Here is a 15,192-nt window from a genome sequence, read left to right as displayed (position 1 = left end):
CGCTTGTATATCCATTTTTCCCGTTTTCACCTACGCAAATCTGTGTTAATATGCACTTTCCATTGTTACGAATTCATGTATCATCCCCATAGACTGCGTGTGTGTGTGTGTATGTGTATGTGTATACAGGGACGAGTTTCATCAGGTCATCTTAATGAGAGACATCTGTTTCTGATTTGCGTTGGTATAGAAATATAGAATGAAAAAAAAAAAAAAAAAAAAAAAACACAAAAATGGGCACAAAAAAAGGGACAAAAAATGGGCACAAAAAAAGGGACAAAAAATGGGCACAAAAAAAGGGACAAAAAATGGGCACAAAAAAAGGGACAAAAAATGGGCTCAAAAAAAGGGACAAAAAATGGGACACAAAAAAAAGGGACAAAAAAAGGGACACAAAAAAAAGGGACAAAAAATGTGCTATAAAAAAGTGCTATAAAAAAAGTGTAGATACAAAGTACGGGCAAGATGTCAGGTACAGTGGGAATGGCTCCCCCCGTACTACTCTCCATTCACTCGTTCATTAAATAATTTGGAAACAATCAAAAAGGACACATATGTCGCATGCATGTCGCATACGTATCGAATACGTATCGAACACGTATCGAATACATATTAAAACGGAGCATACTTGGCATGCATACTTCTCTGAAACAATAAGAGAGTGCACATCTCTTTCGTTCCTCATTCTGACTCCGTGTGTGTGTCACTTTTTATTTTTTTTATTCATCTCATATTTGAGCTGAACCGCTAATTCCCGTGCAACGTTGAACCCGTAAATGCGGGGAGAAAACCCCCTTGTCTTTCGCTTGTCGTTTTCGATGTACATGACTCTCCAGAGTCTCCTGTTGGTGTCATACCTGCGTGGGAAACGGTGCATAAGAGGAGTGTAATAAGAGGTGCATAAGCGGTGTTCATAAGCGGTGTTCATAAGCGGTGTTCATAAGCGGTGTTCATAAGCGGTGTTCATAAGCGGTGTTCGTAAGCGGTGTTCGTAAGCAGTGTGCATATAAAAAGGGAGGGAGGAGAGACAAGCAGTGAACCGGTTAATACCATAGTCACTTTACCCCACCCCCCCTCTCTCCCTGCGGGTAAGCACATAGCACATAATGCAAGAGTAGCCTTACCAAACTCCAGAAACCTTTTCCCCGTTTTCATTGTATGCACCGGTTTCGACCTTCTCGACCCCAAATTTCATACCCTGCGACTTTTTCGTCATTTTGGGCTTCCGATTCGAATCAGGACTTTGATACATATCCCCATCATAGTTCAAATTGAATACATCATCACATGTTTGTCCAGATGTGATTTTTTCTTCGAAATTGCCTTTATTTTCATCCTGTAGGAGAAGAGCATTTTTGGGTTTCCTTCCTTTCTTTTTTGGAACCTTTAATTTCCCTATAATTTCTTCATTCCCCAAAATTATTGGATTTGTGCTTTCAGTATCAACCATTTTTATCATATTATTCATTTTTAAATCGTCCACATACACAGGAGGTGCAACAAAGCCCTTATCAGGTGCTGATAATACATTCTGCATTATGTCTTTCGAAATTCCTTTCTCTAAATCCTCCAAAGGAGGAGTTCTTCTTCCTTCAATATCTTTAGTGATCCTCAGGTTGGGCGTATCCCTCAAACTATGGAAGTGGCAATTATCTCCATCACCGCTGCTTATTAAGCTGCTCCAATTATCATCCCTGTTCTTATCTTTGCAACTTCGTTTGACACAACCTTCGTCATGAACTTTGGCACGAACTTCGCCATGAACTTTGCCACAAACTTCTCCACTACCTTTGCCATTATCTTCTCCATTGCTTCTACTTGCAATCCTCATGTTACGTTCTCTATCATTGTTAATGCTGCTCTCCCCTTGCGTTTGAGGTCCTACATGAAATGCTCTCTCGTTCGCATATTTTAACCCTTCGTCAACTTTCCTTTCCAAGTTTTTCGAAAAACTGAACTTTTCTTGTACCGTTAATGCCTGTTCTACATCTTCTACTCCTTCTCGTCCGTGGGTTCTTACAACATCATGGAGATTATCGCTAGATCCTTTGAACCCATGGTGATGATTATTTCCCCCGTCATGCACATCCGATTGGATATGGTTGTTTCTCCCGCTTCGAATTTTGCTATCATCAGTGCAAATATTATGAATGGCGTAACTGTCACTACAGACATCATTTCCCACAATGTGTTGTTTCTTCTTCTCCTCTTCTTCTTCTCCTTCTCCTGTAATAATTTCCATTCCATTAACTCCCAACATGTGAATTTTTTCATACTCATCATCGATGGATTTTTTTGAAAAGATTTCTCTTTTATTCTTTTTCGTTAACACATGGTAAGTACTGCTTCCACTACTGTCGCTACTGTCACAGATGTTGTTGGTACGATTGCTTGAACCATTTTTAAAAGTTCCTTCTACGTTTAATCTTTTTCCATTTTCTTTATTCACTGCATAATTCAACGAACGCATTCTTTGCATTTTCCTATCGGATATCATTCTTCCAATGTGATTGTATACGTTTAGCATGTCCCTGTTTAGAACGTATTTTCCCAATGTGCTAGATGCAGTATTTCCCAAAGTGGCAGATGCAGTATTTCCCAAAGTGGCAGATGCAGTATTTCCCAAAGTGGCAGATGCAGCATTTCCCAATGTGCTAGATGCAACATTAACCATTTCAAACTCCTTTTCCGCATGCACATCCTTCGCTGCAGCTTTCTTCAAATATTCCACTTCTGGACGCTCACCACCCTTAGAGGAATTCCAATTCATATTGTTGCTTCTTGAATAAGTTGATTCTTTCTTCATATTATTCACACTCCTATTATCCATCTTCTTATCTACTATGAGGCCCATGTGCACCAGAGATTTATTAATATCATTCTTTTCTTCCACGAAATATTTTTTTTTTTCATTCTCTCCGAATTCTTGGACTCCACAGGGTTGTGGAATGGATTCTGCATTATCTAATGTCATATTGGATATGTTTCTTACAGTCATTTGTTCATCATTCAAAGGAAGGGAAGGGTTATGTGTTGAGGTAATACTAATACTTCTGCATGTCTTTCCATCGTCCAAAGGGTTGTTCATCACATCCCCCTTAGCTTTTTTTTTATTATATTTGAACGATGTCTTGTTATTCTTGTTGTTGTTGTTACTGCTGTTACTGCTGTTACTGCTGCTGCTTCTGCTGCTGCTTCTGCTGCTGCTTCTGCTGCTGTTCTTGTTCATCGAAGCTTTTCTCTTCATTCCACAATATTGAGATTCTGTACACGGCTCTATCATGTGGATACACTGATTTTGAACACCACCTCTTCTCTTCTTGCCAATCTCAACAGAAGAATCTCCATCCAACATATCCATATTTCCACAAATAGAGGACGTATCCTTCTTACATCTTTTTACACTTTCAGATACATGTTTTATGGAATTATCTGAATTGTTCACTATACTTGTATTAACGTATGGAAAAGGATTTTCCTTCATCTTCACACTATCCAGGGGTTCATTTGAACAGGATTTCTGATTATGAAAAGATACCATTGTGTGGAAGCGCAAATCTTCTATATCATCTGCACAGTCATTCGTTTTTTCAATTTTGTTAATGTTAAAAATTTCATCATGTGCAATTCTGTAACAACTATTTGCTGTATCGCAGTATTCGTCGGGTCTCATCTCATCATTGTATTGGTTTTTCTCTTGCTTGTTCTTTATTCTGAGTGGATGTTCAATTCGGTTTCCTGATTGACCGCTACCCAAGGTAGCCATCCCATCATGCTTAAAACCTTCCATGTATACCTGCTCCGTCGAATCGCTACATTTTAATGTGTTTCTATTTTCATATACATCTGTGAAATGTCTCATCTGCACGATCTCGCCTTTGCAACCCCTAGTTGATGCATCTTCATTTACTAGTTTCACTTTCACCTCTTTGTCAATGTTTGTCTTCTTCACTCCTAGGTTGGTACCGATGCTGCCACTACTGTATCTACGATTCTTCCCCTTTAACGTGGTCTCTATCCTCTCCTTTGAAATTCGCCCTTCGTTCACTACGCCCACTTTTTCCACTTCGCCCACTTTTTCCACTTTGCCCACTTTTTCCACTTCACCCACTTTTTCTACTTCGCCCACTTTTTCTACTTCTTCCGAATCACCTTTCCCGCTCTTCAAATTCAAATAAGACACCCTTGTACCTGTTCCAACAGAAATAATCCGTCCATCTCGAATGGCTTTACTGCAGTTTACTTTTTCATTATGAACCGAATTCAAGAGATCACATATCGTGGGATCCTTTCTACCACTCTCGTGCGTTATTGAATAAGTACTCATTTCTGAGTTCATGTTATTATTGCTTTTTCCAATTTTCTGCTCCATTCCTTCATTACTGAATCCACAATGTCCTCCTTCTTCTTTAAAATTTCCATTATTGTTCATTGTTTTTTTTTTGCTAATGATTGTTCTTTTTCCAACACTGTGAGTATCTTTACTGGACTTCGTAATAGGTATATCACCCAGTTGTTCCTTCATGAGATCTATGTAATCTCTTGATCGTTCTCCTTTCATAGTTCCGACACATGAAACATTGCCAATGATAGTGCACCCTACATTTGTTCCTATATTCATCCTTACTGCACTTGTCCCGATATGTGTTTCAGATTTATCTTTCCACATTTTACACTTCCTACTTCCTAACTCAAGGGTGGCCTCGTTTATATTTGCACACTCCAATTTTATTTCTCTACCCCTTATCCTTTCTGAGATAAATTGGTTGCTCATATTACATCCAATTTTGCTTTCATTCATCCCAGCCATGATGAATCTATTGGACTCCCGTAGCTCTTCATCCATTTCCTGTTCTTTCTCAATTTTCTCCATTAGTGCACTTCTTCCCTCTCTCGATGGTGCACCATTCATTTTTCCTCCAGTATTGCTCCTACTAGCGTTGGAATTACTCCCGGAATATCCCCACAGTCCTACTCCTCCTCCACCAATGTTGCCTCCATATCCCCTCCCCCTCTGCTGTCCATATGGTGCATTTCCATCATTACTATAGTCATCATCATCATCTTCTCCACCTCTTCTATTGTTACCTATGCCTTTGCTTTCCTCATTACAATATCCTCCATCTCCACCTCTATCTCTACCTCTACCCAGTCCTATTGGAGAAGAAACGACAGACTCGGAAGCTCTATCATCATCGTTATGGCCCTCATCTCCATTGTAGTCTCCTTCTCTCTCTTCACCAACAAAGGATTTGTTTTTCATAACATACTCTTTCTCCTTCGTTCCATTTCCTGCATTTTTTCGAATTTCACTCACAGCATTTTTTTTCCTACCAGCAGTATTGTGTCCTCTCATATTATTCATTTTCTTTATTTTTTTTTCGTTCTTTTTACCTATGCTTCTATTTTTTGCATTTGTCAAGAGATGAGGATGATGATGATGATGATGATAACCCATTTCAAATTGTTCATGCGGAATTACATTGCTTCTAAAATGTTCACCATCAATTTTCTCTCTTCCCATATGCATCACGGGATTTGAAAAATAATTCATCATTTCCATATTCAATGGTTCATTATTGCCTATTTTCACACTGCGGTTCTGAAACATATAACTATCTTTTACAAATTCTATTTTATTTTTCAAGTTACTTTTAGCACGTGGCTTCTTGAAAGGAATTTCTTCCCTACCTAGTTTACTTTGTGCATCATCTTGTATGCCCATTCCATGAATATTATTTCTTACACAATTTTGTTCTAACATTTCGTTCATGTTTTCAGTATTCTTATCAGGAATGTAACTATTGTATAAGTCAGGTGTTTTTTTTTTTTTTTCTTTTTCTTTTTCGTCCTCTCCTGCTGCACCTACTACTCTAGAATTATGAAACGATAATTCGTTAGAGAATTTACTCATCTGGTATGCATTCTCCTCTCTCGAATCCATTTTTTCTTTATTCTTAAATCCTTTATTAGTATAATTAACTGGGTAATCATTTATTATAAACTGATCATTGTTCATTGGATTCCTCATTATATGAGAAGCTGCAACATTGTTTCGATAAAAATTAGATGTGGTGGCATTGTCATCCATCATTTCCACATTATTATATCCATCATTTCCACATACTCCAAATTGAAATTCACTCCTCTCTTTCATTCCTTGCAATTGACGACCACTAGTATTCAAAATATCACTGTACATGTTATTTTCATCCCTTTGTTTATTTCTTCCTTGTGGTGTATATTTACTTGGGCTATATATTCGATTATGGAACTTACTATTACTACTACTACTACTACGATTACTACGACAACTATTATTTCTGCAGATTTTTCCGTTTGATCCTCCGGTAGTTCCATCTATTCCTTGAACATTAGGATGGAACCCACAATGCATATCAGCCATCGAGTCATAGGAACCACTTTTCTGTGTCTCATACTTCATCTTTGTATATCCACCAGGTTGTTCCTCTTTTGCATCCAACATTAGTGGTGCATTATTAAACTTAAATCCTCTTTTTTTTTCTTTCAAATTACTCCTCAGGTGCCCAGACTTTTTTTCCTTTACACTTATAAAATTCGAGTTTATGTTGATTTCTTTATTCTGATGAATTACTATAGAAGAAGAACCTTCATCATTTACATGAACATTATTTGCACATTTTTTGTTACTTTTCCTTCTCCCACTATTGCTCCTTCCCACAGGGAGGGCATTATTACAACTACTAGCAATTGGGTTAGAGGTGTTATGTTCATTATTATTCGTATAAGCATTATTATTCGTATTGGCATTATTATTTCTGTTAGCACTATTATTCGTATTGGCATTATTATTTCTGTTAGCACTATTATTCGTATTGGCATTATTATTTCTGTTAGCACTATTATTCGTATTGGCATTATTATTTCTGTTAGCACTATTATTCGTATTGGCATTATTATTCGTACTAGCCCCATCATTTGTGCTCACGATTGCACAGATATTTCCATTACTTTGCATCCTCTCATCAACTAAAACTTTCGAAGCTCCAGCATTCGTCTTCCCAGCTGTAACATTTCTCCTATACTTTCTTTTCTTCTTTTCATGTTTGAGAAGAAGATTTAACCCTTTTTTCAATCTTCCATAAATCAATTTACTTTTCAAGTATCTCTTCGAAGGTGCGTTATCACCCCTCTCAACTGGGTCCTTATGCCCATTTACTCCAATACACTTGTTGTTATTGCATTCAAATAATCCATTCTTTGCCAACTTTTTGTTTTGATATTTCTTTCTCGACATATTCAAATTTCTGTTCGTAAATGGATAAAATATATCATTCATAGTAAAACAAATTTGTTTTTTATTCATATAATTATCTATAATTATTTCAATTTTTTTTTTTTCTTCGCTCAAACTAAATTCTGAATTATCATTGCTCAAGTAGACTTCGTCATTTTTGTTACATTCTTCCACTCTTCCGCTTATATTGATTAATCCCGCGATACTTGAAAATAATGATCCCTTATTTGTGCCTTCCTCTTTCGTTCCTTCCTCTTCCGTTCCTTTCTCTTTCTCCTTCCTCTTTTTTCTCTTACCTTCTAATGACACAGCTTCTCCTGATTTTTCCGACGCCGCCTTACCCACTAGCGAATCTGCTACTATAGAATCTCCTACTAATGCATGATCAATGCCGTATTCCAGTTGCTCGTTCGAAAAAACATTAACTCGCTCATCATGGAAAATTGACATGGAACTTTCCATTCCAACAACACTCCTTTCGTGCAAACTAGTAGCATTCATCTCTTTTATCCCTTCCTTTGCCTCGTTCTGAAAATCAACAATCTTTCCATTTTCTTCGACAGGTTCACAATTCGGATTAAAATTCGCTAGTTCTCCTTCTCCTCCTCCATCCACTTCAGAATCTTTGACTACTACATCTGCTTCACCATATTCACTTCCAGTTACAAAGTTCTTCACTTTGTGTTCATAATTTGTCTCACTTGTTTGTAAATTATCAATTACAACGGAATGTTCTCCTGGTTTTTCCTTGCACATTATTTCTGCATTGATATCATTGCTTACTTTATTAGTATCTACTCCTTTCTCTAATTCTTTCACCAAATTTTCACCATTCTTATTTGTTCCTTTAAATGTTAAATCCTTTGAAGTACTTTTGTTCTGTCCAGTAATAGATGATACTTTTAAAGCACCTTTTGATATGATTTCACCCTTTGATATAACTTCACGATTTGATATGACTCCACTATTTGATATTCCATTTTCTTCCTCTTCTAGTTTACATATCAAATTACTTTTTTCCTTCATTTTGTGTCTTCTCTTAGTCTCCTTATTAAACACGAACTTTTGCATAAAATAATATATAATTTTTATTATATCTTTTTCAGAATAATTTTCACCATTCTGTTCCTCTTCAAGTAATTCTGGCAGTTCATGCATAATGAAACTGTCTGCTTTGTTACTAAAATTGACCCTTTTATATCCTTTTTCCACATTATTTTTCCATAACCCATGATACTTTTCCAATGGATTATCATTTCTATAACTAGTTAAGAAGTTACTATCCGTAGGAGTACCTACAACATGTGTTCTTATGTTATCATCAGTTCTTATGTTATCATCAGTTCTTATGTTATCATCAGTTCTTATGTTATCATCAGTTCTTATGTTATCACCCCTTCTTATGCTATCATCCCTTCTTATGTTACCCATCAACACAGAGTTTGTATCCGACAAGGGGTTCACATCTGTAATGGCTTTAACAAGGTGAGAATTCTTTCTTCCTGTTCCTGCATTTATAATGCTTCGTGTACGGTTTGAAATGTCAAACGATATTTTTTTCTGTTTTTTTTTCTTTTTATAATTATAGTGACTTTTTAACATATTTATATTCAACTCTGCATTGTGGCTGCCATCTTCTATTCCCTTCATAGAATCGGTGCATGCACATGCACCATTATCTGCTAACGCTTTTTTACCCGCACAAGTATTCCTGTAATAATTTTTGTACGCATATAATAGAAAATGGAAATACTTAAAAGGAAAGTTATCAAATACCTTTTCTTCATCTATGTAATTTTCAATCAAGAGGTTCATTTCAAAGTTGTCCATTTTCGATCATCGTTTTGTGGTCCCAATTTATGGTCTCTATTTGTTGTCTCTATTTGAGGTCTCTATTTGTGGTCTCAATTTGTTGTCTCTATTTGTGGTCTCTATTTACAGTCTCTGGTTTTCGCTTCACGTTTTCTCTCCTCGTTATCTTTCCCCGCTTTCACTCGTCACCTTTTCTTTACGCAGTTTCTTCGGCTGGGCGGGGGAGATAGCATGTCGGGCACGCATCTGTGCTCATATATATTTTGGCAGATACGTGTGAACATATACACAAATGAGAAAACAGACGCATTATACACTAGTGTGAACTCTTGTTTTGTTATATATACTTGGGAAAAAGGACATAAAAAGTACAGAGATTACTTACGTGCACATGTTCATACTTGCATCCCTCTGAATTTCAAAACACTATTTTGACAAAGCGTTTTGGTTTCCTAGCATCATAGGCAAATGGATAAATACAAATACACAGACTGGCAATCTCAAAAAAAAAAAAAAAAAATGAGCCCCAAAAAGTTTACATAAAGCAGTAAAAAATGGGGAAAAAATGTGACGCACATTTACATATGTGTATGTATGTGTAAACGTGCAGGTATGCACTTACGTACATTTGTGAAAATATATACACAATGTAAACTTACATATATATATATATATATATATATATATTTATACATACATATACAAACGCATATTTATGTACATAAAAATGGTGTCATTTCTTTACTTCTTTCCATTTTATTCGCGTTGCGTATACACTTAAAATAAATCAAAAATTCATCGGAAGCGTGGAAAATTCCACGGCATGTGAAATGTACGCATGGAAAAAATGGCTAGGCGGAAAAGGTGGAAGAGAAAAGTGAGGAAAGAGAAAAAAAAAAATATATATATATATAAAATAAAAGTTTAAAATGGCAAATGGGGGACTAAAAAATGAGGGAAAGGAGAATGAATAAAAAAAAAAAAAAAAAAAAAAAGAGGTGTGAAATTACAAATGGAAAAGCCAAAAAAAATGAGGAAAAAGAAAAAACAAAATAAAACAAAATAAAACAAAATAAAACAAAATAAAACAAAATAAAACAAAATAAAACAAAACAAAACTAAATAGAATAATATAAAATAAAAAAGGTGAAGTAGTCAATTCGGGATGGACAATTATGAACGAAATGAATATTTTGGATGAATTAAAAAAAAAAAAAAAAAAAAAAAATGGAAACATTTCCCCCAAATGGTATGAACATTTTTTTTTTTTTTTTTTAAATTCTGACTTGTTCATACGAATTTTCCCGTGTTTATTAAATATATCAAAAAAAAAAAATTATCTGTCCATACAGGGATATTAAATGCATACACACGCACGACGGGGTCTAACGACATACGTTCCTGTGAACGGAAGGAGAGAACACACGAAAGGATCAACTGCTGGCTTACTTCCTAAAAAATACCTTTTATTGTTCAGGTAAACTTGTGAGAAAAAAAAAAAAAAAATGACATTTCAGCAGATTAAAACAACTACATAAACCGATTCACCACACAATCTCTGCACCACATAAAATGTATTAATTACTGGTTTTCTCTCTTCATTCCTTCCAGCATATATGTCATAAATCTTTCATGTAAAAAAACACACAAGGTCACAATATGCTATAAAAAATATTCACCCGGATACAAGAAACATTTACCTAACTACAGATATCCCCCTCTATGAACATTCTGTCTACGTGGCCATATGAAATATGTAACCATTCGTGATACTGGTATTGTTAAATGGCCTCATAAAAAAAAAAAAAAAAAATTACATTTAATGTTACGATTTTATTCGTTTGTATAAATAATACCACTATCTTAACCCTTTTGTGATATATCCCTTTTTTCTTATTTTTTCTTAAACTTCTTTGTGTAACAGAATGGAGAGAATCTAAAGAGGCATAAACTTAAACGACACAAATTATAACGAAATGCACGCGTAAGCATCCTGTTTTTCTTAATACGAAAGAATGTTATCATTGTTATGTATACATGCATAGATAGGCACGTGCAGAGAATTTAAAAAAAAAATAAAAAAAAAAATAAAATAATTAAAGCGCTAGAGAGGCATATTAATGGTCACTAAAAAAAATGAAAATTTTTAAAATGCTTAATTAAAAATGGAATATATCAAAAAAAAAAGGGAGGAAAGAAGTAAGGGTTTATATTAGGGCTACGGGCAAGGTACATTTGTTCACCCCACTTATTTTGAAATGTGGTGCTCAAGTACACCAAAATATACAGAAGTATATAGTGTGTGATATATCTCATCTCCATTATTCCCTAAAAAATATGCAACACTTTTCACATGACTCCTGTATAGCAACCCATCTATGTAATATATATGTCTGTTGGTACTCATCGAATCTGATATGTGATATGCAAGCAAGGGGGAAGGGAAATATATTGAATCAGCTGCGATACAAAAAAAACATTACATAAACAGTTGATAATCCGATATACATTAAAAACGGTAAAGTTCATAAAACATTCATCACATGCAAAATCAGTGCTACAAACACAATGTCATGTCTGACGTCGGTCTACTCCCTAGATTTTTTCTCCTCGAAAAATACATTCACAAAAGGAGCACACCTATTATGATAATCCTTAACCCTCCTTTTCGCTTCTTTTGATAGGGGTGCGTAAATATTATATACATTACGCAGTTTTTAAATATAAGTACATAATATCATACGGTGTGCACACATAGAAATGTGTAGGTATACATATAAAGGAGCTATGAAGGACAGCGAGGGGTGGGGTGGGGGGAATATAAATATTTACACAATCTACAAAGCATGAAAACATGTTCAGGTGAATGTGCATAATACATAATAATATCGCAACTACCTCTGTCAGAAGAAGGTAAAAATGTAGCGCCTCGTTGAGAATACAGTCTACACACAAGCATACAAGCACACATGTATATATGGATATATTTATTTATTTATGTACGCACAACACACTTGTTCTTAATTGGTAAGAAAAAAGGGAAAATGTAACACTTTGTTTTCTTTTTAAAAATGATGTCGTGGTGTGTGGGGAGAGGGGACGTGCATTTCTTTTAAAATATACGTGCGATAAAATTGCTCACGTAACTGCGAAAAATAGCGCTTCGATGAAATGCCAAGATCCATATGCAACTGTCACTTATACATGGTATATACCATCATAAAACGAATCAACCCACACTACAACATATTTGAGTCAACATTGCTAGGTGTACATAAATCGGTTTTCTAATAAACAAATACAAAACGCCTTAACAGCAAGGTGATACAATGAAGTTGTAATTTTTTTTTTTTTTTTTTTTTTTTTTTTTCCACAGCTAGCTTCAGAATAATGAATGTGCAAAAATTTGAAGTCATCTTTAAAAGGTCAAACCGGTGTAGTGGGGAAAGTTTACTTAACGTTATTCTCCCAACTATATTTGCAAACTTATAACTTTTACTCTTTTATTTTATTTTTTCTCATCCAGCAATGGGCAGAAAAGGTATTTCTTATTTCTTTGTGGCCATTTTCCCACACATTTGGTGTTGCGCAAAAATAGAAGGATTCAAAAAAAAAAAAAAAAAAAAAAAAGTTTATACATTGCCGCATGAGTTGTGAATAAAAAAAAAAAAAAAAGGTTATGTAGAGTTGTTCCACTTCTCATTTGCTGTCACACAAATGTATCGGCGTTGCAAGCAGAGAAAACTGTGAACACAGAATTATAGGCCACATAAATAATTCTCATGGGAGAAAAATCTTACCACGACACAAAGCGGTAGGAACCTCCAACTGTTTTACAATGTTCATAAGAGATCACTTCCAGGATGAGATTCGTACCCCCTCTCCCTCCACTATGCGCTCCTGCTGTGTTTCATGGATGACTTCCTTGGTATGTATTATATAGATGTTCTTGTGAAAACAAAGCCTCTATATATATATATATATATATATATATATATATATATATATATATATATTTCCGTTCTTTGGGATAATTCATTTTTAGTAATTTTTAGTAGCTCTAGTTTGATCTACACAAAACAACAGGTGTGCATCTAAACTCAATCTCTCCTTTATGCTAAGAATACTACGTTCCAAAGAAAGAAAGCAAATGTTACATGTACATAATTGTACATACACGTATGTATATATATGTATATATATATGCATGTATAAAGAGACTAAATACGTGTCGCGTAATGCATATTTTCGCCAATGACTCACTTTTTGTCGGGCCACCACCACCACCCCCCATATGAAAAAGGAGAATTTTTATTTCTCTATTTTTCAGGAACCATAAACAAAAATGCACGCTTTGAATTACTCACTTCCGTGCTGTGCAAATCAATTCATCTCACCCAGCTTACTCAACTCATCTCATTTGTGCGTAAAAGAAAATCTACATAACAAGCAGAACATTTTTAAATTTAATTTTGCTATTTCTTTTTTTTTTTTTTTTTTGCACGTCGTTTTTACTCTGTAAAAGGAACGCGTATCAAGTAGAGCTAGAATTAAAATCCCTTTTTTTTTTTTTTCTTTTTTTTTTGCAAAGTCTGAATTGTAGAAAAGTTACCTACGTACACTCGTTCTCACTTACAAAAAAAAATAAATAATTAATAGTAAAATTAATTTAAAAAAAATAATAAAATAAAAACACGTTTACACACGAGCAGAATATAACAGGCCAAACTGAGCAGCCCACCATGAGCTACCACTTGGGATCAACGTTTCCTAACTTCACCTCCGTTGCATCAAATGTAGAAGGAACTTTTGACTTGTACAAATATGTAGGAAATATGTGGTGTATCTTTTTCAGCCACCCAAATGATTTTACTCCTGTATGTACAACAGAGTTGGCAGAATTTGGAAACATGTATGAAGAATTTTTCAATTCAAATTGCAAGTTAGTTGGTTTTAGTTGCAATTCTAAAGAGTCTCACGAACAATGGATTGAAGATATTAAATATTATGGAAAGATAAAAGAATGGAAAATACCAATAGTTTGTGATGAATCTAGAGATATTGCTAATACGTTAAAAATTATGGATGAAAAAGAAAAAGATATAAAAGGTTTACCATTAACTTGTAGATGTGTTTTTTTTATTTCACCTCAAAAAATTGTGAAAGCCACAATATTGTACCCTGCTACTACTGGAAGAAATGCGAAAGAAATTTTGCGCGTCCTTAAATCCTTGCAGATGACTGAGGAACATCCAGTTGCTACTCCTGTCAATTGGAAAACGGGAGACAAATGTTGTGTCCTTCCAACTGTAAATAACTCCGATCTCAAAAATATTTTCCAGAATGAAGTAGAACAACTTCAGTTGCCATCGAAGAAGCCTTACCTCAGATTCGTGCCCATGTGATGATGTTCTCTTCTACAAATGGGTTGAGAGAGGAAGGGGAAAAAAAAAAAAAAAAAAAAAAAAAAAAAAAAAAACATCTCCATCCTTCAGGAATGGAAGGAGAAATAGACACATATCCCTTGGTAGAGGTCAGAAGAGAGAGAGGTGGATTCTAGATGACGACTTATTAGAGTGCCCTCCGGGACATCTACACCCAATGGTACGTTCATGTTCATGTTCATGTTCACGATCGCTTTTACTATCACTTTTGCTTTCACTTTTGCTTTCACTTTTACTTTCACTTTTGCTTTCACTTTTGCTTTCACTTTTGCTTTCACTTTTGCTTTCACTTTTGCTTTCACTTTTACTATCAATTTTACTTTCATTTTCACTTTCATTTTCACTATCACTGTCACGTTTTTTTTTTTTTTTTTTTCCTTCCACCAACTTGATTTCAAAAATTTCTCCCCTCCCAGTCGAATGAATACACATTTTAGCAAACAACGCCAATGGGAGGAGGGGATGCTTGCGTGTCCATTTGTTCGCGTGTGTATCATATGATGTTATATTCGCCATTCATTCGTCGTGTATTCACCATGTGCGAGTTGCAAAGAATAGTTATTTTTAAAAATGAACTGTTAAATAGAAGCGCACTTCTTTTTCTGGGCTCGCGAGTTCTTTTACAAAAATCGGAAAAGTGAAAAAATTCAAAAACGT

At 35.0% G+C, this 15,192-nt stretch overlaps 2 protein-coding genes across 2 annotated transcripts; one reads left to right on the top strand and one right to left on the bottom strand.

Annotated features, from left to right (window-relative positions):
* Positions 1 to 703: 703 nt before the first annotated feature.
* On the bottom strand, positions 704 to 9,109 carry PGO_011610 (transcription factor with AP2 domain(s); the record flags this gene model as incomplete). The annotated part of the gene is made up of 2 exons (XM_028685801.1): positions 704 to 857; positions 1,125 to 9,109. 2 exons carry the CDS (start codon positions 9,107 to 9,109, stop codon positions 704 to 706), a joined length of 8,139 nt encoding a protein of 2,712 aa, XP_028541602.1.
* Positions 9,110 to 13,833: 4,724 nt separating this feature from the next.
* PGO_011600 (1-cys peroxiredoxin) lies at positions 13,834 to 14,496 on the top strand (the record flags this gene model as incomplete). The annotated part of the gene is made up of 1 exon (XM_028685800.1): positions 13,834 to 14,496. One exon carries the CDS (start codon positions 13,834 to 13,836, stop codon positions 14,494 to 14,496), a length of 663 nt encoding a protein of 220 aa, XP_028541601.1.
* Between the last annotated feature and the right edge of the window lie 696 nt (positions 14,497 to 15,192).

Source organism: Plasmodium gonderi (assembly GCF_002157705.1).
Source record: "Plasmodium gonderi DNA, contig: Chr01, whole genome shotgun sequence".
NCBI classification, from domain to species: domain Eukaryota; phylum Apicomplexa; class Aconoidasida; order Haemosporida; family Plasmodiidae; genus Plasmodium; species Plasmodium gonderi.
Note: the sequence above shows the minus strand (reverse complement) of the source record. Positions and strands in the feature narration are given on the sequence as shown.